The 25057-nt window shown below is 40.9% G+C and overlaps 1 protein-coding gene across 1 annotated transcript in view; it reads right to left on the minus strand.

The window, feature by feature from the left end:
* Nucleotides 1–2872: 2872 nt before the first annotated feature.
* The window catches only part of LOC148511462 (tachykinin-like peptide), a 42045-nt gene continuing 19860 nt past the window's right edge, over nt 2873–25057 (minus strand). The window contains exons 3-5 of the mRNA XM_088442244.1: nt 14520–14613; nt 13638–13661; nt 2873–3492 (exon numbers count right to left, since the gene is read on the minus strand). Coding sequence (XP_088298370.1) covers nt 3443–3492; nt 13638–13661; nt 14520–14613 — 168 coding nt within the window. The 3' untranslated portion in view covers nt 2873–3442. The remainder of the gene's footprint in view (nt 3493–13637; nt 13662–14519; nt 14614–25057) is intronic.

Here is a 25057-nt window from a genome sequence, read left to right on the forward strand (position 1 = left end):
AAATAATGAATGATTGAGGACCACATGGGTTTGGAGATAAAATGTGGAGGGGGTGGGAGTTTAATACTATAAAGTGGGGGGGGGGCAGTATGTATATAAAACAGAGATGTATCTTGGGAGAAGACTACACCCAGGTTAGCCTATAAATGCCCTACTAGCTCTCATACTAGATGCTGAATGCTGGTGCCTAGAATTGATATGAAAGACTATGACGGCACTGGAGCTCTCTGACGTAACATAGGAATCTCACTCTGGATTTCCACGCAAGAAATGACAGATGTCCACCGACTTTCCAATATCGGGATTCACTGGACTGCATGTTGTCATGTGCTAATCAACAAAGCTGGATATTAAAACTGTTATTTGTTATTTTATCTGTGTTTGAGCTTTCATCAATACACCAGTATACCTGACCCATAAATTATATACTTAATATTTTAATTGTATATCCATCCGCTTTCCATCACATTATAAACTGGGGCCGGGATACTACAGTGGGGCATGTAGCTATACACAGGGAGCGTTACCATGGGACATAAAATAAAATTGAGTTTATTTTTTCATTTGGCTAATGTCATTGTAAGTGGTTGTTGGATATAATAATATGGGGTAATGACTATGATGGAAGTAGGTGATGGTGATATGTGGGAATGCTGTCAGGAAGCCAACGGTCGCAATGCCGACCCCCGGCTTCCCGACTGTCAAATCCTGGCAAGGTACTAATGACAGGCATCGAAATCCCGATGCCTGTCATTAGACCTATGCTGGGAGCCCGACGCCCTGCATACCGATCGAAGATAAGCTGGGCGCGGACAGCCGAGGGGTGGGAGGGTTAGGTTAGAGGCTCCCGGGGGAGACTTAGGGTTAGGCAGCCCCCGGGAAGGTTAGGATTAGGCTAGGGGAAGGGGGGTTAGGGTTAGGCACCCCCAGGGTGAGGTTAGGGTTAGGCACCCCCGGGGTGAGATTAGGGTTAGGCACCCCCCTGGAAGACTTAGGTTTAGGCACTTGGGGGGGAGGTTAGGGTTAGGCACCCCTAAAGGAGGGTCAGGGTTTGGGGGTAGAATAGGGTTATTTGTACTTACCGTATTAGCGATCGGGATCTTCACCCTTGCCGGCAGTATATAATACTGATTCCGATATGTGGGGACGTGAAAATTATAAAAGAGACTTGAGGGTGTTAACGCACTAAAATGATCTGCACTTGTAAGAATGCCCCCTGGGCAGCACTAGACATGCCCACTCTCTAGAAGCATTGGGGACCCCTTTAAAATGTTATGGGGCAGACAAAGTTATAGTTGTGACTCTGTCACCAGGTAAATAAAAAATGTTGGACTTTTAGAACCCTATTTATCATAAGCCGCATCCCAGATGTGGATGTGATGTGCTGAATTCGCCAGGATTCGCAATGCGATATTTGAATACATCGCAAGGAAGGAAGGAAGGATGCATCAAATATTGCATGCAGGGACGGAGCTGGTGAGAAAGATCTGTCCCTGCAAATCTTCTTCGCACATTTCTCATGGTATTTTTCACATACAATACTCAGCATGTCCCCACCCTCCTCTACCCCCACACACCCCACAGCTTTCACTTACCTCCTTCTGATGATCAGTGACCCTGTGAGGTTCTAAGTGATCCGGTCATTTTATGGCGACTGTGTCCCCAGTCATCTGATGCAGTAAACAGCATCATGGTTTACTGCATCAGCTGACCGGGTCACAGCGTTCAGATGACCGAGCCAGCGAGCCGCTTACCGGATCACTGATCACCACTCTGGGTGCAGGTTAGTGGATTTTCTTTCATTTTTATTTTAACTCGCTGTGACCAGCACTGCAGTCTAAAAGTCATTCAGGGCAGGATGTACTAAGCATCGCTTCCGCGGTATGTACCAAGGATATTGCAAAGGACAGCTCTCCCAATAAGAGCTGTCCTTTGCAATGGCACCGGACAGAGGGACTTCCATTCTTAACACCCAGAAGTCCCTCTGGTGTCCTTCTGGGCACAGAAAGCTGAGGGCCGTGAGGGGATGATGGGAGGGATCCGATCAGATCCCTCCCTAGGGGAAGCTTCCCAATAAGAAGACCATAGGCTTCTATTGGGTAACACGGGAGCTAAGTACATTTGGGGAATGCAATAAAACCCCTGAAAACTGCATTTTTAAAGCATTTTCGCTTTTAGTACATACCGCCCTCAGGCTGATCACTGTAGCCTACTCCGGGCTCTGCTGAGTTAGAGTAGGGGAAATTTGGGGGGATGGGGGACACCCTGCTTAACACATTTTCCAAGTGTGTTATCACAGGGTTCTCCCAGGTATTTTTGGTACAATTCTCTTTGGTAAACTTGAAACAGATTGTATTTACCATTACAAGTATGGGAAATGTGACCAGCTTACTAAAAATGTACAAATTTAAGGGTTTGGAGTAGTTTTTTTTTGCGACAACTGCTCCAATTGCTCTTTCATGCATTTAGATGAAACTAAAATAATGTGAAAATGCTGTAAAAACTCCCGTTTTCACATTATTTTAGTAAAAAAAAATGTATATATAGGGCCCTTGTAAATGTCTGTATACTGGAAAAAAAAAAACACTTTATAAATTACCGTCCATTCTCCTTCCCACAACATGCAGAGAGTAGCAACCATTGGCAGAAGCTACACCAAGAGCTGCTGCCCGGAAGTGACAATGGCAGGAAATTCCAGGCCACCTTCCTGTGGAGCCTTCACTCTGCTCTCCGCATTGCAGCATGGTGGGTCATGTGGGTACAGTGGCACTGCCAGACCCTGGCCCAAATTTTGCTGATATTGACTGCCCCCCTTCCCTGAATGAATGCATATTGCTTGTTTTGCAATGAACAAACTGATAACACAAGGAAATGTTGCAAAATCTCAAGGTTTTTTTTATTCAAAGCGCTACTATCAGAAAAAATCTAAACTATGAAATGGAGACTTTGGATTCACACTCATAAAATAAAATAAACATGCTGCAATGATACCAGTTTATTCCTGAAAACAAAGGTACAAGATAGTCTGTATTTATGTTTAAACACTGAAACATCAAATCTTTGAACTGTATTTCTGACACTCACTGATGGAAAAGGTGGATCTTCTGATGAATGGAGTAGAGGCCCTGTGGCTGCAACTCTCTTCAGAATCACAGAACGGTCACCCCAGCAAATAGGGGGAGAGGTCATTTATAGCTGATGCCCTCTCTAATATTTTTCCTCTTGCATTATTTTGAAGAGAGTCATAATTGGGGAACCACAGCACACTTATATTACAAGTATCATTGCCACACTATTAAAAATAATAACTTTTTTGGAAAATACAAGCTAAAACAATCAATTTTAAAATAAATAATTATTCATTGTACACTGGATATAATATATTACACTTCATCTTCCGTTTTAATGAATGAAGTTTGACCAAAGTAACAGTTGGGGCTTCTCATTTGCGTCTTCTTTCGTAATTATGTATCGTGTTCCTTTCTGAAGATCCTGTGAAAAAAATTCAAATAAAATGAGTTCATAATTAAACATAAATACTATAAAACACAACAACATTTTAAACTTTCAATCAACCTAGCATAAAAAGGCCGCAGAGACCGCAGACATACAGACTTAGGAATCACGGGACATCTTATACCACACCTGCGGAATATGTGTGCGCTATATAAATAATTGGTAATAAATTAAATAAAAAATAAATAATACATATATAATGATTACTAACTACTGAGAGATGCTCAATTTCAGGAAGGGGGTGAGAGGAGAAAATAGAAAAAGATAAATTTGACTTTGGTTTTCACCCCAAATTGGCAGCCAGTACTGCCCATTTCTTCAGTATTTATATGTTGTAGAGATATTTATTACATTTTGAACAATCTTACAGTACATCCTTTTCAGTGTTCAGAAACTAAATAATGCATTTTTAGGTGCAAAAGAGAGGTCACAGAGACATTTGTATAAAGAAAAACACTTTAAAAGAGATGGAAAATAAAAATAAATGGATGTAAAAGAAGATAAACCCGAATATTCATTATTCGTTTGGCAATCAAGTCTGCGCTGCTCTCCCCAATACCCCCCCTTCCCCCATCTACAATAGCAGGGTCCATCTTTTTTTGCACCACTCCTCATTAATTCATGAGGCACTTGCATTAAATGGTGGAAGAAACAAAACTATTCCCTAATTCAGCCACAGAGTAAAATATAGGGGACTAACATTTACTAGTGGGATCTAATGTTTGCCACATCAAATAGTCTACAGGTACAGTATTGATTGGTTCAAATATTAAACAAACTTTTTCAAAAAGATAAACTATTAAACTTTAAAATAACTAACAGAATCCAACATTCTATTATAGATTTACCAGGTGGACCAGTTGATTAAAAAAAAGGTCCACAAGTTACATACTATTATTTTCAAATATTTAGTGCTTTGAAGTGGACCAGCCTCCAGTACAAGGTGCAGGCAGCCGTTTGGTGACCTGGAATAATATTTAGTTTATCAACTTACAGGGTCTCAAGGCTTTTTGAGACAATTTATTAACAAATATATCATACATATTAAAAGCAACTCCTCCCCTCTGTACTCATTACTTCCAGTCCTGTCCCCTCCTGTTTTCAGCCCATACTCCGTGTAGTGAGCATTTGCATATATGCTAATTATTTTGCTAATTATCTGTTATGATTGTAAATGATCTAAGGTTTGCACCATATGCCTGCTTTGTTGACAAACAGGTTTAAATGATTATTGATTAGCATATAGTAAGTGTTATTAGAAAAACATAAAATAAGAAAACAAATAATATATATATAGTCTCCATAATCCTAATTGTGTATGATATAGTGTGGTATTTAAGAAGGCTATGATTCACATTTAAATCAGCCTATTAGTAAGGTTCTTTCAGTGAATGGGTAAGCCTGGAGTCAGTCATTCTAAAGGTAAGGTACAATATGTGGCTGGATACAGCTCATCACCTCCCTTCAGGTCAGTGCAAATTTAGAAGTGCCATACTGTCTCATACAGGCTCACTTTGAGCTCTGGTTCTAGCTATATACAGTATGAATCCAATGTCACAGAATCTATTGCCCTAGATGACACCAAGGGGTATATGTACTAAGCCATGATACTCCTTTTCTAAACAGGTTTCTGCTGAGTAATTACAGATTATCCCTGCGGTCCCATATATATATATATATATCTTAGTTCACTGGGTCCCAATAGGAAGTTACAGGAATTGCTGACTTTGGTCAATTTATTAAACTGCAAACAGCCTAGCGCTTCAGTTACCATGAGAACTATACACGCCGGAGAGGAGAAGAGTAAATGGTTTGACTTCCACCCCGGCCGCATGTTAATCATGATACTCCACTACCATCTCAGTTCCCGGAGGAAGCGGCTATTGGTCAGCATGGATTGCTTAATATATCTAAATGTACCTCATAGTAAAAAATTAAATATTAATAAATCTAACTTATTTTTTGTAGTGTTATGTTAATTCCATTCCTTCAAATAATTTCCTTTGATGACTTGTCTTTGCAACACAGTGAAGCATAGTGCAGTTTTACTCTTCCATATAGTACTCTAGATGGTAAAGTAAAGCTGCGCATACACACTGCCACTTTCTTTGAAGAAAATTGGGAAAATTATGAGGAAGCTTCCTGCCAGAACATTGCGCTCTCCAGCGGTGGCTTTCATGAGGAGGCGCAGATAACATGGGATGCCACATTAAAGAGATCCTTTGGTGAATTGCAGTGGTAAATCAGTTTGTACAGTTGTGGTAAGTAGTTGCAAGAATAATGAAAAAACAAGCCACTTATGCACTGAGAAGATTGGTGAAACACACGAGGTGGGAATGTATCAAAGCCTAAAATGCCGTACCTCAGAAAACTTCCATACGTATTCAAAAGGTCCACGGCAAATATCAGAGATGTCTTCTGCGGACCTGCGGCACATCTTGCCCCGTAGGATTATATGTGTCCATATACAGCAAGCTCCAGAAAGCATAACATTCGGAGCTTGCTGTCACGTTCTGTAGCTAGATGGCATTGCCTATATAAACCTATGGGCTTATTTTTGTAAAAACTCTCCAGAGAAGGATCCCTTCCCAGTCCCCGCGGCTTGCTCAAATGCTGGCCAATGGCATTAGGACTCCTGGGTCATAACCCTGGAAGTTTACTTCTTTGCCGGGAAGTGCTCTCTCGCAGCGACAGGATTTAGATGGGTTGAACATTGTATTTTGTATATTGTATTGGATATGCACATCAACAGCATTCAAATTTAGAATGGATGGTAGAGGCAGGGCCATAAGAGGCAATTTATCCTAATTCTAAAGTCCTGTCAAGTATTAGCAGCGGAAAAGACCATTAACAGCATTAGGCATGAATGAGCCTCAATTTCTTGAGCGGTTGCTGCAACATCACTGTCCCAGTTTGTGGATCAACCAATCAGCACAGAGCTCATCTGAATTGCAATTTAGGGCATGAATGTTATCTACAGACATGGAACATTTTAGGTGTGAAATTTATACGCAATGACAATAATTTTCTATGTTTTCCTTATATAATAGTTGTTTAAGTCAAAATGTAATTGTAAATGAGGCAGAAATAAGGTATGGTAGGAGACAGCTCCAGCTTTCTTCTATCTATAACAATAGGTAAATAATTGTAACTAAAATAAAAATAAATGCAATGACTGTACTATCAATCTGGGAAGACGCAAACAGACTAACCACGGAGATTAATGAACATGCTGTACGCTGAATTATGTCAGTAACTGACTGGCACTGCAATTATGCTTCCTGACTGGACAAGTTTTTAAGGATATTTTTTTTCTTTTAAATGACTTGTGCCCCTTAGCGATAAGTTGTAGAACTGAACATCAAACAGCCAAACTTTGCCGTAGTTACTGGCTCGTCAGCAATTATTTCCCCTGAAGCCGCTTAGCAATTTGTCATCATTTGGATTGAAGCTTTAAAAATGAGTTCTCATGGGGTAATTAATTAAGCAGCATTAGATATGTAATTTGCAAGCTGTACGCACTTAAAATAATATACAGTCTAAATAACTCAGACAGCGTTATTAACTACGTAGAAGCTGTCCAGTCTGCTCCAAGGATGAACACTTGCAACAATTATTTACAATGTACTTGTCCCCTATATGAAGTAGAATCAGCCATTTTGTAGCTTGAACCAATTTCCAAGTATCTAGTGACATCATTGAGGCATAATGTATTCATATACTTAGGGCCTGATTCTGAGAGATAGTAATGCAAATGCAATCCAGACTACTGGAGCGAGCAGAATGCAATGCGTTGTTAATTCAGCAACAGAGAAACGATCGAGATATGTGCGACTATTAATCGCTCATATATTCGCACAGATGCACATCCAGCCCACGACACATTAGGTAATTTTCTAACAATCGCTAGTGGATGTAGTTTCAATCCTGGCTGCTCAGAATGGGTTGAAATTCCGACACCAGTCAGAGTCTTGGCGCCAGCATCTCAACGGTAAGTAGTGGGGTTAGGGGGAGAGTTAGGGGTTAGAGTTAGGCACTAGTGGGAAGGGTTGGGGTAAGGCTCCACGGGGGAGGTTAGGTTTAGGCTGCTAGGAGGAGGATTAGCTTTAGGAATCGGGGAGGGAGGGTTAGGGTTAGGCTGCAGGGGGAGAGTGAGGGTTAGGCTGCATGGGGTGGGACGTTAGGTTTAGGCTGCTAGGGAGAGGATTAGCTTTAGGCAGCGGGGAGGGAGGGTTAGGGTTAGGCTGCCCGGGGAGAGTTAGGGTTAGGTTGCATGGGGGGAGGTTAAGTTTAAACAGTGGGGAGAAAGGGTTATGTTTAGGGGTAGGGGCAGGGTTAGGATATAGGTACCAACAGGTGTCGGTATCCCAACCCTGTCAGGGTGCCAGCGTTGGGATTCTGACGCCTAGGATCAAGCACCGGCATCCTATACCCAACCCATCGCTACATGCGGCTGCATTCGGACTTGGGTGTATTTCAGATTCTTGCCCTTAAGCTTTCATTCATGAAATGTATGTCCTATCAATAACACATTTGAGGAATACATACCAGACAATAAAGATCTTTTGCCCATAAGTCCATAAAAGGAATCTGATTTATACCCTGAAAAAATATACATTTGAAGGACGGTGTTTTTATACATTTCAACAAAGATTTTCTATTTCTTCGAGTTAAAAAATACTGAGATGGTGAAAGCACATGTGTTTAATTTAGTTTGAAATAATCAAATGTATTAGGAATTTTTGACAAATGCCGTGGCGGTATTAAGTTGCTACGTTTGTCCGCTAGTAATGAAAATACAATTTATTATTTGCCAATGTGCACCTTTATGTTAAAGCACTAGGCTGAAAATATAGAAAATGAAGGTGCTATGTCATAGTGAATAGACTAAATAAAAGTTATTTATACATAATCAGCCTGATAAGTTCAGCACAATTTAATTTAGAAAATACAAATGAAAGAAATAGCAAATATTTCCTTACAAACATGTTTTTAATGATTCACAATTCATTCATCAAAATATCCTGAATTCAATGTGCCATGAATTATTAATTAAAAGATAAGTACGTCGGCAGGTGTTTTACAATGAGATAGCTTGGGAACCATGGCTGTAAAAGATTTATATCTTACCAGGACCTACAATATTGTTGATAAAACTTAAAGGGGATGGATTTAAGAACATCACACTTCCTAACACTACCCATAGTGATGAATACTGCAAGGAACCTACAGTTTTAGAGCCTCCAAAAGCATCAGCTGACATAACGGCTGATAGCTACTAGTTAAATCATTTTACATACACTGTCATGGCATGGAGAATTATACACATACATTTATGTATACATGTTATGTTACAGATTTTCTTAGAAGGAAGATTAAATCAGCTTGTATTTTAGGTTGTGATCATTTAACATGGGGTTTTGGATTAAGACAAATAGCAGATTACATTAGAATGCATATTGTGGTTTATGATGAAAAAGCTAGGCAGGAAAATCATACACAGGTGGGTAAAACAAAGACGGCTACTGATTTATAATAGGGAAGCATGCCACTTACACACAAATAATTAGGTAGCCATGTGAGATTGCCAACAAAGGTGAACAAATATGTTGTTTTTTACTATATTACATAGGCCTCACATAATTCTATAATTATTTTATAGGAAAATTACATCTAAGAGTTAAAAGTAAGTTTTGAGGAGAGTAATGAAACCCAGTCTAAAGACATTATTTGCCTTTGGTCTGTGTTCAAGTGATATGGTGGCAAACCCAACGCGTTTCACACACCCAAGACTGCTCAGGATACTCCCACTGGTAGTGCCTTGTTGGTAAACCACAAATGCCTGTCTCAGAAAAGTCTGGGTCTGCAAGAACAAGAAGGGGTACTGCAATATCTGCCCACTGCCTTCACTATTGCTGACCCGGTCACTGACATGGGTCAATAAATGTACCATCCAACCTACCCCATGGAGAAATCTTAATGGCAGCTGCCGGGCAGCAGAGGCTAGGACTGTAAAGTATATATATTACTCATTCATCACTCAAATAAAGGAATGAATGAAGCTTAAAGTGTAATTATACATGGCCTGTTAAATGTCCTCTCATTTGAGATTACAAAAGTAATAAGTCCTTTTTATCAAAGAGCAAGGGGCATGATTTAGATTTGCATGCTATTGCAAATTAGCTACTGGGCATTAATAAGATAAAGCCTCAGGAGGTGTCTTGTCTAAATAGACACCTTCGGCTTCTGTGATCCGCTGCTGCATCCATGGATGCAGAATCGCATCACTCTGCCTGACCATTGGTCATCTGAGTAACCTTAAAGTCACTTAGGATGGCCGGTGATTCCACGCGACTGAAGCTGTGTACAAAGAAACAGCCACTGGCTTCAGCCCGCACCAGAACACTGGGCTGACACGCCCATTTTTCTGGTACCCACCAATTGCCGTCCCCGCTCCCAAATGGCCGCATCCTGTCAATCAGACTGCAACGTCGTGCATATGAGCAGAAGGAGATCTGCACATGCGCAGTACAGAACCTATACATTCGCAGATCTTCTAACATCGGAGTGTAATCAAACCATCAGGTGTATATAATATACACCATTGAGTATTTTGTTTTATTTTAGGTTCATTTATATATATTTATTTTTTTACTGCTGTCTTGATATTTTTTGATCTCTCAATTATACTTTTGAATTTTTGCTCCTGATATGCCCCCCCGTCTTTATAAATAAATCATTTTGGTACAGTATTATTCAGACCCTAACATGTGCAGACACAGAGCACACAAAACAATATGGATAAAAAAGCCTTTTTTAAAGAGCACTTATCACCTCTACATAACTACATATGTATGACAGAGCAATCAAATATAATCAGATACATGATGATTGGTTTTTCAGTAGTATAAGTGATTCCCATCATCAACAGAGTTGTCCTTAATTCACAGTCTAATTTTAATATATAATGGTCTCCCTCCTTCAGTGTAGCAAATAGGGTGATCCGATCTCTAAGCACTCTGCGCCTAAAGCCGGGAGATAGATTACTGTAGGGCTCATTCTGTCCAGTCTCTTTAAAACTCCAAAGCTCTCTATTTTGTAAAAAAAAAAAAAAGGAGAAGAGGATTGTGAAAGTCTGTAAGACAGGGACGTGCGGTCAGGGGAGGCAGAGCCTCCCCTGTCATATTCCCTCCCCTATCACTTCTCTCTGTCATGCACCAGAGTTTTGAAATAAAACCTGTGTTTTTTTATACATGTGTGCCTCCCCAGCCATTGACCTCACTGCTGTGAGATGATCCATGTCCCGACTTCATGTAGGTGGAGAGGAAATGTAAACATAAAAAGTAAAAATAAATAAATAAAAAAATCTACAGTGTATTTGTATTCTTTGCCTAACTGATGAAGCTTCTGATGTTGTCTCTCTCAGGGGGAGATTTATCACATCTCACCATAGCAACCAATCAGATTGTAGTTATCATTTTCTAGCATGTATTAGGTAAATGAAAGCTAGAATCTGATTGGGTGCCATGGGTAAACCCTCTATTTGTAATTTTAAATGGTTTTATTAACCTTCCCTATAATAACTTATATAAAATAATTTTGTAGAAACAGTGGAACTGCAGGCAGCATCATTTCCTGTTTTTGGGGGAGATGTATCAAGCCTCGGACAGAGATAAAGTGGGTTAGAATGTTGACTGTCAGAATGTCAACACCGACATGTCGACAATGTACTGAACATGGGCAGACTGAATGTCAACATGGACGTTAGGTTGATAGAAAAATATAGACATTCACAAATGTCGACATGTTTAAATGTCGTCATTTAACATATCAACACAAGAATGTCGACATACCATTTTTTTTTTACATATTTTAGCCTAACCCTAACCCTAAAAATAACACTAAAATGTACTGTCGACATTCTGATGGGATAACGGCCTAACAGCACCCCATCTGTGGGGTCAGTATAAACTGTTTGAATTTATCGGACTGTTCGCAGACATGCTATGTGCGTTTGCAGTTAATGGGGAGACCTCAAGGCTTTAGGAACAAAGTGATGAAGTGGAAAGTGATAAATGACCAACCAATCAGATCCTAACTGTCATGTTACAGGCTGTGTTAGAAAAATGCCAGTTAGGAGCTGATTGGTTGGTCATTTATCACTCACCACTTTATCACTTTCCAGAGCTTAATTACATCTGCCCCCTTCTGATCTGATCGACTGACCTGCTCTCCAAATGGCCGGATTTGTGCAGATGGGCCAACCCCAATAATTCAGTTATCAGATTATAAGACTTGATCTACCCATGTGCGGTCAGCATTAGTCAGTAATACAGGTCACAGAGACAGAAGTATCCCTGAGTGGGTCAGGCTATAAGCTTGAGTATTGCCTTGGCCTTTGAGCATTATAACTGTCTCTTCCCCATGATAGACAGTTATGGCCTGAGTATTAGAAGCAGATTGATGATGTCACTAAATCACCAAAGCAACATCCTGTCTCAGTTTTTACTATTACTCAGCATATGACCCAATCGTGAATATTTGAAACTCACCAAAACTCAATAATATTGATCCTACAGCTAAACCCTCAAGATGCAATATACAAAAATAAATATAATATAAACTATATTGATGATAGGTCCACATTACTCATGCATAATAAGTACAACAATGCATAAAATAATTATCGGAATGTGAGAGCAAATGATTACTGTTCATCGTTCTTGATTTTTTTGCATGGGAGCACTAGACATACAGGCAATTGTACCATATGTCCATTTGTATAGGGGATCACAAGAAAAAAATCACTGATTTTGATTTGCATTCTAAAGCGAACATATTCTGACTTACGTTTGCGAGAAATCTGTCCAAATCCTACATTTGGATATAAGAACAAAATCATAGTGCCCGCTTACAGTACAGTGTCTATTAATGTACATTGTCTATTAATGTACACTGGGCCTGATTCAGAGCCGGACGCTATTTGCGCACGGTCGTTCAGTAAAAGGGGCCGGCTATTTAAATTGAGCGCTCGCTCTTTGCGGTCTGTTGATGCCTCTATGTCTGAGCGAGCGAACGAAACATGCGCTCGCTATTTTGTAAAGACGCCCCCTGGCCGTTCGCATCATACGTCATCTCCGCTATTTATTAGATTAATCGAGTACATCAAAAGGCGTCTGAACTGCTCGCAGTGCTTGTGGTAGGTTTTACTTCCCGCAAACACTGCGAGCAGTTCAGGCTAAAAGACAACCAAGTGACGTGATCGATGACACTCCCTTACTAATTATGCACTCCCATTAAATGCCCGTTTTGACCGTTTGGCACGCCTGCGTTCGGATCTCCACTCCCCGTTTTCAAGCACCTTCCCCTTTTACCACCCACAAACGCCTCATTCTGTCACTCAAATTAGCAGGCCCTCGCTGTTTTGCGAGCGCACGATTTCCGACCGCAATGACTGGTTGGTGCATGCGCATTACGACCCATACGCATGCGCAGATGTGCGAACATCGCTCGGAGCGAACGAGCGGCCACTTACGAGCGGCTCTGAATCAGGCCCACTGTTCTCTGGAGAAAATATATTAAAGTATTAGAGATTGGAATAAAGTTGATGTAACTCGTAGCAACCAACCAGAGTCTGATGATTTTCTGGAACAGTTTAAAAAAAATTAATCCAACATCTGATTGGTTGCTATGGACAGCAGTATTGTAAATGTAGTTTGTTGTGTACAGTGCAATACTTTTTAGGCAGTAAAGAGAGTAATTCATAAATAATAATAATTAGCAAAGGTTGCAGGATTAATGGAAAGCACCTCTAATTATACATCTGTTGTGTATCTGATTTATTTATTTTCTTCACAAGACTTGCTCAGATAGAATGAATTTGATTAAATGCAGTTAGCTCTTACTTGATATACAGTGTGGGGGATGGAATGGAGAAGAAATCCAGCAGATGTATTAAAAATACATTAAAGCAAAAATAAAAAAAACAACAGGGGGTGTTGGGAGACTGCACAAAATAAAAATGTATACAAACAGCAATAGAAGAACAAGGTTCTGAAGAACCACAAACAAGGGAGAATATAAGATTATCTTTGTAAAAGAATTTCATATCACAAACTTACTTTTGCGGGAAATTTGACCAAATTCTAGAATAAAAAAAAAACAACTAATTAGTATACAATACTTTAAGCCATAGTAGAATATCTATCAGCTGTTTTCGCTTGTGGCAGCTATTTGTTCACTAGGTACCAGTGACATCACTGACAATGCAGCCTATCCAGTAACTAGAAACCAGTGACATCACTGAGAATGCAGCCTACCCATTCACCAGGAACCAGTGACATCACTGAGAAATATGCAACCTATCAATTTACCAGGAATGAGTGATATCACTGAGAATACAGCCTATTAATTCACAAAAAAAATTACAAAAATTCCCATGTACGCACAGACAGGGCCATTGAGACAGCCACTGGGCCAAAGTAACGAAGTGGACATTGCCAAATTTGGGAGGCATGATCATCCCCTCCTCCAGAAAATAATCAAAGGAAAATACTATACCCGTCACTGAAAAGCTGCACCATGCACTTGCAAGGGAACCCAGGGACCCAGCCAGGCCCCTCTAACAGGCTTGGAGCCAGGTAATTAGTACAAGCCCTCCTCTCTCACTACCCTTGCACACAGACAGCATATTAGAGTACATCTGCCACCTATATATAAAACCTTAATTAAAATATTTAAAATATAAAATAATTTACTTCACTGATTATGGGTTCGACTTTTTAATTAGACAATTATTTGTTTTTGTTTTTTTTTTTTTTTAAAGCAGTGAAGAAAATTATAAGCCGCCTGATACAGGGGGGATATTAAATACAGTATAACCTAGCTACACATGTATATTTCTACTAGGCCTACTGAATATAATATAAATCGTAATCATGCTAATTAAAAAATGAGACAATTAATCCCACGTCATATAACGTCTCACCGCTGCCAAGACTTACCATTGTTACGTTTTCCCATTAAACCGTAAAACTGATCAGGCCTTGGTTTCCTTGCAATTCTCTGTAGAAAATTTTCAAATACTGGTAATTCCTCCTAAAATTTGAGCAGACACATATGATAATTTAATCAGACATAAAATCAGCTGCGGATTATATGTGCACTACATAAATAACTGGTAACAAGCAATAAATATACCCATATATTTTGCTTTTCTAAAATATCTGGTTTCGCTGCCAAAACTAGCAAAAATATTTATTTAAAACCAGTGACATAACTGAAACGTAAAGATATTTTGTTGACGCCAATTATAGTATCACTAGTAGCAGCAGCAGGCACGTAAATGGTTAATATACTAATTGAGGAAATGATCTCACGATTTGCCCTTACCTAATGGCTTCCTAATGTTTCCTACTGGGAGTTATAATATGTATAGTCAATATATATGTTAGAGTGTAACACCGTAACAAATGACAGATAATTGCCTTGAAATTTCATTTACAATAACTGTTTCCTACTTTACTTATATTTAATGCATTACATGGAGATCTGACGACTTACTGTACGAGTACAAATGTGTGATAATAAGTACAAAGTGTGCCGTAGCAGGGTATAAATTACAAACAGTAATAAGACAAGTTGACTATAGCATATGCAGTATGCAAGGTTCCGGCCCCACCAATATTGTATGAATGAGATACATTGCTTGGGAATGTGGCATTTGGAATAATGTGCCAATGAGTACAGCTGAGTGAAATTTTCCAGACTACTAAATGAAAATTTGTAACTTTCCCCATTCAGCTGAAGATTTTGACGCATTTCGCCAGTAGAATTTGTTCTCATTTGTATCCCAATCACACAGCATAATGAATTTTTATAAAATATAATTCAGCAAAATACAAAGTTATAAGTTCACTGAGGAATGGTAAAAAGTAAAAGCAGATCTGGAATATTTTATCACTGTTGTTGTAAAATTTGATACAAAATTTAGCAACAACTTTGCTGATCTTTAACTGAGAGCATCAGTGAATGTATCTGGGTTTTCAATTTTTTTTATTTTTTAAATGGTTGCTATGCCTTTGTCAGCCTCTGGTGTCTATTTTGTACCTGGGCTAAACCAGTGGGTTCAACCTCAGTCCTAAAGTTTTCCCAACAGGTCATGTTTTAAGTTTACCGCAAAATACTTTAGATGAACTCACCTGTGCATGATTAAAGAAATCCACAAAAACTTACATGTTGGTGGTACTTGAGAACTCCTGGGCTAAACCACATTAAGTGGTTTATGGGGTTTATATTAGCAGACCGGGCCAGATTAAGGCTTGTGGTGGCCCCATGGCAACTAAGTTGTGGGGGCCCCCTCCAAGCCACATGGAAGCTACCCCCCAAAGCCACTTCAAGCCTACCTCCTCTCCCCCCTAGAAAGCCCCACTTGTAGCCGACCCCCCCACCAAGCTATATGGAGCCTACTGCTCCATCCCCGCGCTGATGACTCATCTGACGTGACGTCCTGGCAGAGCTACTCCTTCTCAGTGTCACGGACATGTGTCACATGACGTTGATGAGGGGACTATGCTGTGTCTGCACTGCATGCAATAGAACAGCCGCAGCTGCTGTGCCTCCACCCAGAAACAGGTGCTGCTGGACACCTGTTCTTAGTGATGCATATGCATGCGCAGTGTGAATTATTCGACGCAACTGCATTCCTTACTGAATCAGGCCCTAAGCCTTGGAGAGAGATAAAGTGAACAGTGATAAAGTACCAATGAATCAGCTCCTAAATGTCACTTTACAGGCTGTGTTTGAAAAATGACAGTTAGGAGCTGATTGGTTGGTACTTTATCTCTGTCCACTCCAAGGCTTCGTACATAGACCCCTCTGTCACCATCATGCAAAGTTTGTATTCTATAAGTGTAGCCACCTGGAAAACTTTCAAAGGCTGTTACGTGCAGGACTGTTTGTAACTGGCGAGGGAAAACCATAGGCGCTCCTGGGTGGTATCTGGGAGGTGGCCTGAAGAGAACACAAAAAATCCATCCTGCCCTCTTACCTGAGGGAGGCTGCTGCTGGTCTGGCCGTGGCCGGCTGGGTCCCGGTGCCTGAGCAATGAATCGGCGCATGTGTGGCAGTGGCACCGCACATGCGTATAACACCAGCTTCTAGGGGCCGCATTAGTTGCAGCTCCGAGAAGCCCTGCAGGGCTGCCCGAAAGGCAGAGCAGTGGCTTCCACTGGAAACCGCTCTCTACCAATTGCAGCCCAGACTGCCAGTCCCAGGTGGAGGAGACACCTCCTCCTGGGGCTGCCTGTGCTTTGCGTGACTGGCAGATGGCACTTCCAATGGGAAGTCACCTCCAGTCACATTGGAGCCAGTGCAGTCATGCACTGCAACTACTCAGTGAAGAAGCATATTTTACAGGAGGGGGTAAAATTCACCACTGGTAGAGATATGTGCGGACCCCTGTGTTTTGGTTTTGGGTCTAATTCATCAACATGTTTTGGTTTTGGCAAAACCACCCTCAAGTGTTTTGGTTCGGTTTCAGTTTAGGTTCGGTTTTGGATTCCTTAACAATCTATAAAAAATTGATTGAAATCGATAAAATAGCTAAAATCATGTAATTTGGACAAGTTTACATGCATTTCAAAACCCGAGTTCAGCTTTTAAATCTGGGCACCGAACCGACTGTGGACTCGAGCCAGGACCAGAAAGTAATTCCAAACTGGAACTCAATTCAACTCGGAACCACTTAAGTTCGGGTGTGTTTGTATTTCAGGAAACCAAACCCTACATTGGCACTTATGGGACCCATACATCTAGGCTGTATCAGGGGCAATTCCCTGTTCTGCCTATGCCAGGGACAGGGATTGGTGAAATCTAACATGTTGGACAATATCGATTCCCCGATTCCAACCCGAAAATGGTCGAAATTGCTCAGTCGGGGATTTCTAACATGTTGCATTTCCCTGATTCCCTGATGAATTGCCGATCATCGATGCCCGCACATCTGCGATTTTTTAACAGCGATCAGAGGATAGGATTGGCAGAATGGGGAATAGGGTCATAGATATTTGGCCAGTATTACCCATTCCCCTCAATGTTCATTTCTCATATGTTTCAGTGTTATCACCACTCCATGCCCCATCACCTAGTCCAGTGTAATACACTGCCACCAATTACCAGGTGTACAGTAATACACTGCCACCAATCACCAAGTGTAATACACTGCCACCAATCGTGTAATACACTGCCACCAATCACCAAGTGCAATACACTGCCAGCAATCACCTAGTATAATACACTGCCACCAATCACCTACAGTAATACACTGCCACCAATCACCTACTGTAATACACTGCCACCAATCATGTAATACACTGCCAATTACCTAGTGCAATACACTGCCACCAATCACCTAGTATAATACACTGCCACCAATTACCTAGTGCAATACACTGCCACCAATCACCAAGTGCAATACACTGCCACCAATCACCTAGTGTAATACACTGCCACCAATCACCTAGTGTAATACACTGCCACCAATCACCTATTGTAATACACTGCCACCAATCAACTAGTGTAATACACTGCCACCAATCACCTACTGTAATACACTGCCACCAATGAGCACAGGTGACTTAATTAGTACCTCTATCAATTGATTTATCCATCTGGACTCAAGCATGGATATCTTAAAACCTGGACTGTAATGGCGGAGTTTGAAAACCTCTGCTCTAGTGTACTACATTCTCCTGTTTATCTAGTATAATATACTGTAATGTATTCTGAGAGAGAGGGAGAGATACCCCTAATTTACTAATTGGGGAGGTGCAATTATTTACATACACTCAATTTACTGCATTTGGATAAAAAGAATGAGAGTGAAATAGGCCATTGCCTCACATTTGCTTAGACTTTGGAACTATATTTATATTCTTCTGATGTGATCTGGCCAGAATATCGACACCGGAATGTTGAATGCAGACATCGACATGTACATAAGCTTGACAAGAAAACCATTGACGATCACAAATTCCGATTTGTTCATGCTGTCGACAGGTAACATGTTGACACCAGCATGTCGACAGTATTTTTTTTTTTAGATTTAGTTTTAGAGTTATGTTTAGGGCTTAGGCTTAGGTTTAAGGGTCAAGGTTAGGGCTAGGAATAGGCTAAGGGTTTGGTTTAGGGTTAGGCTTAGACTTAAGGTTAGGGATAGGGTTAGGTTTAGGCTTAGAGTTAGGGTTAGACTTAGGGTTAGGTTTAGGCTAAAATATGCAAAAACCTGTAAGTTTACATTCTGGTGTCGAAATATTAACTATTGACATAATGATTATGTCGACATTTTAACCATATAAACATTTGTGAACGTCAACATATTTCTTGCCGACTTAATTTCCATATCTTCATTGTGACTGTCGACATTCTGAATGTCAACCTTTCATACCATGCCCCATCTAACCGATATCCAACTTTCAAACAACTTTTTTTCTTTAATTCGCTATAAAATTAAAACATTCATTTTTTTTTCCCCTCAAATCCCTTTAAATTCCAGAACTTTGCTCATTCAGATGTATCCTGCTAATGATTTACCTCAGTCCCTTACTGCAGGCATAAGAGCATTTCTTTCATACAAATCACCCTTCACTGCCTAATCAGTACAGGATTCATTAAGTCAAATTAAATTCAGAACTGAAATGAGTCCTGAAGGTAATTTTTTATGTAAAAGGAACCCCATGTACGCAATTTAAAACAGGTCAAACATATGGCTAGGAATAAGTAATGTTATTAAATGCAGATTACATAAAGGCAAAACAAGCAATTGATTATATTTTAGATTTGTCACTGCCATGTAGCACGACGTACAAACTTATTTAGATGCAAAATAAAATAACAAAAAAAAACCTCTTCGAAACATTTTCACAAAACAAAACAAAATAAGCAACATAACTACAGGCATAGCAGGAATTATACAGAACTAACAACAAGATAGCAAATTAGGAGGAAATAAATTCAATCTTGATACATTTAACAAATCGCTTCTTCAAAACCAAATGTCTTATATTGAATAGTTGTTTTAAGGCCAGTATCAATATTGTGTCAAAGTAATTGATCTAGTCTCCTTGGTGTATTTGAGAAGTGATCAATAGGTCCCTGCTGACATTAGGAACTGTTTTAAGATAATTGCAGAGATCTATCCAAGGTGACTTTCTGGCATCGGTAAAAACGTTATATTTCATTCTGCAGATGATGCTATATATCACTGGGGAAAACGCACAGACCATTTACGAAGGAGGAACATAATTGAGTCACATTGATTATTTAAAGTAATTAGAAAAAGACAACTTTGGCTGCGATGTCTCTAGTAGTTAGCATGTGATAGTAGCTGAGATATCATGGTGACCCCAATGCTTAGAATTGTCATTTAAATCGCCAGGGAGGAATGCCAAACTCCGTCTTACACCTGATATATTTCATTGATCACAAAAAAACGTACAACCTATAACAGAAATGATGACAGATGTATTTTTACATTCATAAGGAACGTGGTAATTTTCTTATCAGAGGATGCTTTGAAAAAAAAGATAATAAAATATATTCCCACTATAATTGTATATAATTAGACACAATGTGGCTGGGTAGTTAGTGATTAGTTTCAGTATCAGATGCAGTAAATTTAGTCAGGTGGAAAAAACTATTATACTGTTACAGAATGTAAACGGTCATTATGTAATATTAGCTGTCATGTTTATGCAGAATTGTTATAGTGTTATAGTTATACCAGAGGGGTCACCAATAATAGTGGTATAACGTGTTTGTTTTTTGCTTTATTGAAATTCATTGAAATGAAGACTTACAAATCTGAATAAATGTTGCTACGAATGTAGTAAATTTAGATCTATAGTTTAAACAGTACATAGCCAAATCTGCCATTCCCCAATCATTTCAAATTAGGCAGGTCAGACTCATTGAGAATACCTCACTATAGTTACTGGAGGAATGTTTTCCCTCAAATGCAATAAGCTCCAATTCCTTCTTCAACTAAGGAGCAGGACTCTGGCTTACCTCCCAACATTGCTGTTGAGCTGTTCGGGACTGGAAACATGGCCACATCACGGAGGGGGCGTGTCTGCATCACATAGGGGGCGTGGCTGCATCACATAGGGGGTGTGGCTGCATGACTGCATCACAGGGTTAGCGTGGATAGCTCTGACATAGTTAAGGTGGTCTCTTATAACTCAGTACAGTGGTTTCCAAGCTGTGTGCTGTGGCACCCTGGCGTGCCGTGACACACTTGGACGGGTACCATGAGTTGGTGGTCCAGGACCAAATCAAATTACTATCAGTCAATGTGATAGGTAAAACCAGTGATGGTGGGTGCCAATCATAAAACCTGTCCACCGCCACCACATAACTGGCCCTAAGGGTGACAGGGAAGCACAATTTATTTAATATAACAATTTTTGCTGAACTTCACAATAAAAAACTTTTGGCCTAGGGGTGCCAAGAAAAAAAAAGTTTGGGAACCACTGTCTTAGTCTAATCTCCCTCTTAACACCCTTTCTATGCTTCACACACCATTGGCAGGTGCATGTAGCGCCCAGCTTTCACTGCTGCTCTGTGTAGTGAACAGACATACCTCCCCAATTGGCCAACCATCAGGAAAATGCAGTCCAGATGTGACAGTGCCCTCAAAGAGAGACTGGTTGGGAGCTATTGCCTCTGGTATGTCAGAAGGGGGATCGACCCTTCTAAAGAGGCTAGGTGTAGCCTATAACAACCAATCAGATTTGAGCTATCAATTTATAGAATGTACTAGATAAATGATAGCTGGGATCTGGCTGGTTACTGTAGGCAACGTGTCCTCTTTGCTAAACCTCCCTCAGAAAGAGGAAAAGTAAGAAAAAGAAGGATGTTTATTATACAAACAAAAATTGGCAAAGTTTCAGTGGAAGGAACAGGTGAATTTACTGCGTTCACATCCTAAATATTAGGTCCATTCAGATTGATGACTAGACTACTTAAAAATTCTTCTAATGACTGACATCCTTAAAAAATGGACTGTTAGTGTATCTTGGGAAAAAATTTGAGAAGCACTGATCTAACCAATGGTGCCACTGAATGCTCATTTAACTGATCTAAGTCCTCGGTCAACTACTGTATGTCATCATTGTTTTTAGTGGAGGAGAAATAAACATAGGGAGGCACTATGGGGGGATTTCCTACTGAGGGAGAACAGCATCACCACCGTCACCCTCAGAAACATCAACCTCAACAATGAAAGATTGCAGGAGTGTCAGGGTGACACAACAAAGGGACTAAAATTATTATTTAAGTTTATTGAAGATGAAAGCTGCTTTAAGATTTTTAGTCAAAGCAAGCTGGGTTCAATTAATGAATAGAAATTTGTAATTAATCATCTGCAATAGTTGGTGATGGATTTTAACTTCTACGGATGAACCCAGTCTAATGGAAATTGAAACTTTCCTGGATCCATATGTAACTCTGAGCTGGTGGTTGCATCATCCATGAAATGGAACTTCAGTCGTTTCAAAGATACATTTCTCCAGTTTAACCTACAAAGGATTTTCCTTGAGCTTGGTCAACTGACGTGGTAACAATTAGGGGTGTGCACCGGCCACTTTTCGTGTTTTGGTTTTGGATCTGGATCTTTCTTTATGTTTTGGATCTAGATTGATTCTGCCAAAACCACCCTTCCCTGTTTTGGGTTCTGGATTTTGTGTTTTGGATCTGTATTTTTTTGGAAAAAAGCATAAAAACAGCTAAAATCACAGAATTTGTTGTTTTTTTTGTTCCTACGCTATTATTAACCTCAAAAACATTAATTTCCTCAAATTTTCAGTCTATTCTGAACACCTCCCACCTCACAATATTGTTTTTAGGCCAAAAGGTTGCACCGAGGTAGCTGGATGACTATGCTAAGCGACACAAGTAGGCGGCACAAACATCTAGGAGTGGCACTGCAGTGGCAGACAGTATAGCAGTTTGAAAAACTAGGCCCCAAAGAGTACATACTGCAAAGAAAAAAAGAGATGCAAGATGGAATTGTCCTTGGGCCCTCCCATCCACCCTTATGTTGAATAAACAGGACATGCACACTTTAACAAACCAATCATTTTAGCGCCAGGGTCTGCCACACAACTGTGGCTGAAATGATTGGTTTGTTTGGGCCCCCACAAAACAAGCTAGCAATTAATCTGTCCCTGCACAAACTGGCTCTATAGAGGCAAGATGTCGTCCTCATCCTCCTCATCTACCAATTCCTCACCCTCTTCAGTGTTGTCCTCATCCTCACAGAGTATTAATCCGTCCCTGCTGGAATCCACCACCACAGGTCCCTCTATACTCTCTGGAGGCTGCATCACCGCCAGTGCATTGCTTAGGATACCCAAGTTGTTTCCTGGCAGCCCCAGTTGCCGGAGAAAATTAAGAAGGAGCTGTTGACGCATCACGTTCTGCTTCAGCTGACAGTGTTTTCACCAGCAGGCCTTTGTACCTCTGCAGGCTTGTGTCCACCGGAAAGAGAGACACCACGTAGACTTTAAACCTAGGATCGAGCACGGTGGCCAAAATGTAGTGGTCTGATTTCAACAGATTGACCACCCTCAAATCCTGGCAAAGCGAATGAAGGGCTTCATCCACAAGTCCCACATATCAAGCAGAATCGCTTCATCTTAGCTCCTCCTTCACTTTCTCCAGCTGCTTCTGCAAAAGCCTGATGAGGGGAATGACCTGACTCAAGCTGGCAGTGTCTGAACTGACTTCACGTGTGGCAAGCTCGAAGGGCTGGAGAACCTTGCACAACAAAGAAATCATTCTCCACTGCACTTGAGTCAGGTGAATACCCCCTTCCTTTGCCTATGTCATAGGTGGATGTATAGGCTTGAATGGCCTTTTGCTGCTCCTCCATCCTCTGAAGCTTATAGAGGGTTGAGTTCCACCGCGTCACAACCTCTTGCTTCAGGTGATGGCAGGGCAGGTTCAAGAGTGTTTGCTGGTGCTACAGTCTTCGGCACGCAGTCGCTGAATGGCGAAAGTGGCCAGAAATTTTTCAGGCCACCCAAAGAGTCTCCTGCACACCCTTGTCATGTTTCAGAAAATTCTGCACCACCAAATTTATTGTGTGAGCAAAACATGGGACGTGCTGGAATTTTCCCAGATGTAATGCCCACACAATATTGGTGGCATTGTCAGATATCACAAATCCCCAGGAGAGTCTAAGTGGGGTAAGCCATTGGGCGATGATTTCCCTCCATTTCTCTAAGAGGTTGTCGGCGGTGTGCCTCTTACTGAAACCGGTGATACACAGTGAAGCCTGCTTTGGAATGAGCTGGCATGTCTGAGATGCTGCTACTGGTGACGCTGCTGTTGTTGCTGTGTAAGGAGATACATCTACCTAGTGGCCTGTCACAGTCATATAGTCGTTAGTCTGCCCTGTTCCACTTGTCCACATGTCCGTGGTTAAGTGGACATTTGGTACAACCGCATTTTTTAGGACACTCAAGACACTTTTTTTGATGTCTCTGTACATTCTCGGTATCACCTGCCTAGTGAAGTGGAATCTAGACAGGATTTGGTACCAGGGACACACTATCTCCATCAATTGTCTAAATCCCACTGCACTAATGGTGGATACCGGATGCACGTCTAACACCAACATAGTTGTCAAGTCCTCAGTTATCCGCTTTGCAACAGGATGACTGCTGTCGTACTTCATCCTCCTCGCTAAGGACTGTGGATGGTCAATTGCTTAGTAAAAGAAGTAGTGGTGTTCCTACTTCCTCTCTGGGATGATGAACGACTCCCAGCAGTAACAGCAGCAGCGGCTTCAGTAGGCATAGCAATACAGGATCCTCCGGAGGAATCCCAGATAGGAGAGGAGTCAGTCATGCCAGTGATATGGCCTGCAGGACTACTTCCGATCCTGACTGAGGAGGAAATTGACGAGGAGGGAGTTGACGGTGTGGTTTGCAGGTGCTTGGATACAACAGGACAAAGGGATTTAGGTGTCCCTGGACTGCTTATGGTCTTAGCCACAGTTTCTAAACTTGACAGTAACTGTTTATGAATGCGCTGCAGGTGACGTATAAGGGAGGATGTTCCTAGGTGATTAATGTCCCTACCCCGACTTATTACACCTTTACAAACGGTACATATGGTAAGACAGTTGTTCTCCGGATTTGGATAGAAATATTTCCAGACCAAAGAGGTGGAATGTTTGGTCTTCTGCCCAGGCATGACCGTGATGGGCTTTTTCATCCCATGGACAACAACTGTCTCCCCTGGTGCCTGATTTAAACAAACCACATCACCATCAGAATCCTCCTCGCCAACTTCCTCCTCAGCGCCAGCTACACCAATATCCTCATCCTGTTGTACTTCAACAGTGACATCTTCAATTTGAATATTAGCAACTGGACTGTGGGTGCTCCTTCCAGCACTTGCAATGGACGTGCAAATGGTGGAAGGAGCCACCTTTTCCCGTCCAGTGTTGGGAAGGTCAGGCATCACAACCGCTGCC

The sequence above is a fragment of the Taudactylus pleione genome, unplaced genomic scaffold, assembly GCF_031769625.1.
Source record: "Taudactylus pleione unplaced genomic scaffold, aTauple2 ptg000306l, whole genome shotgun sequence".
Classification (NCBI taxonomy): domain Eukaryota; kingdom Metazoa; phylum Chordata; class Amphibia; order Anura; family Myobatrachidae; genus Taudactylus; species Taudactylus pleione.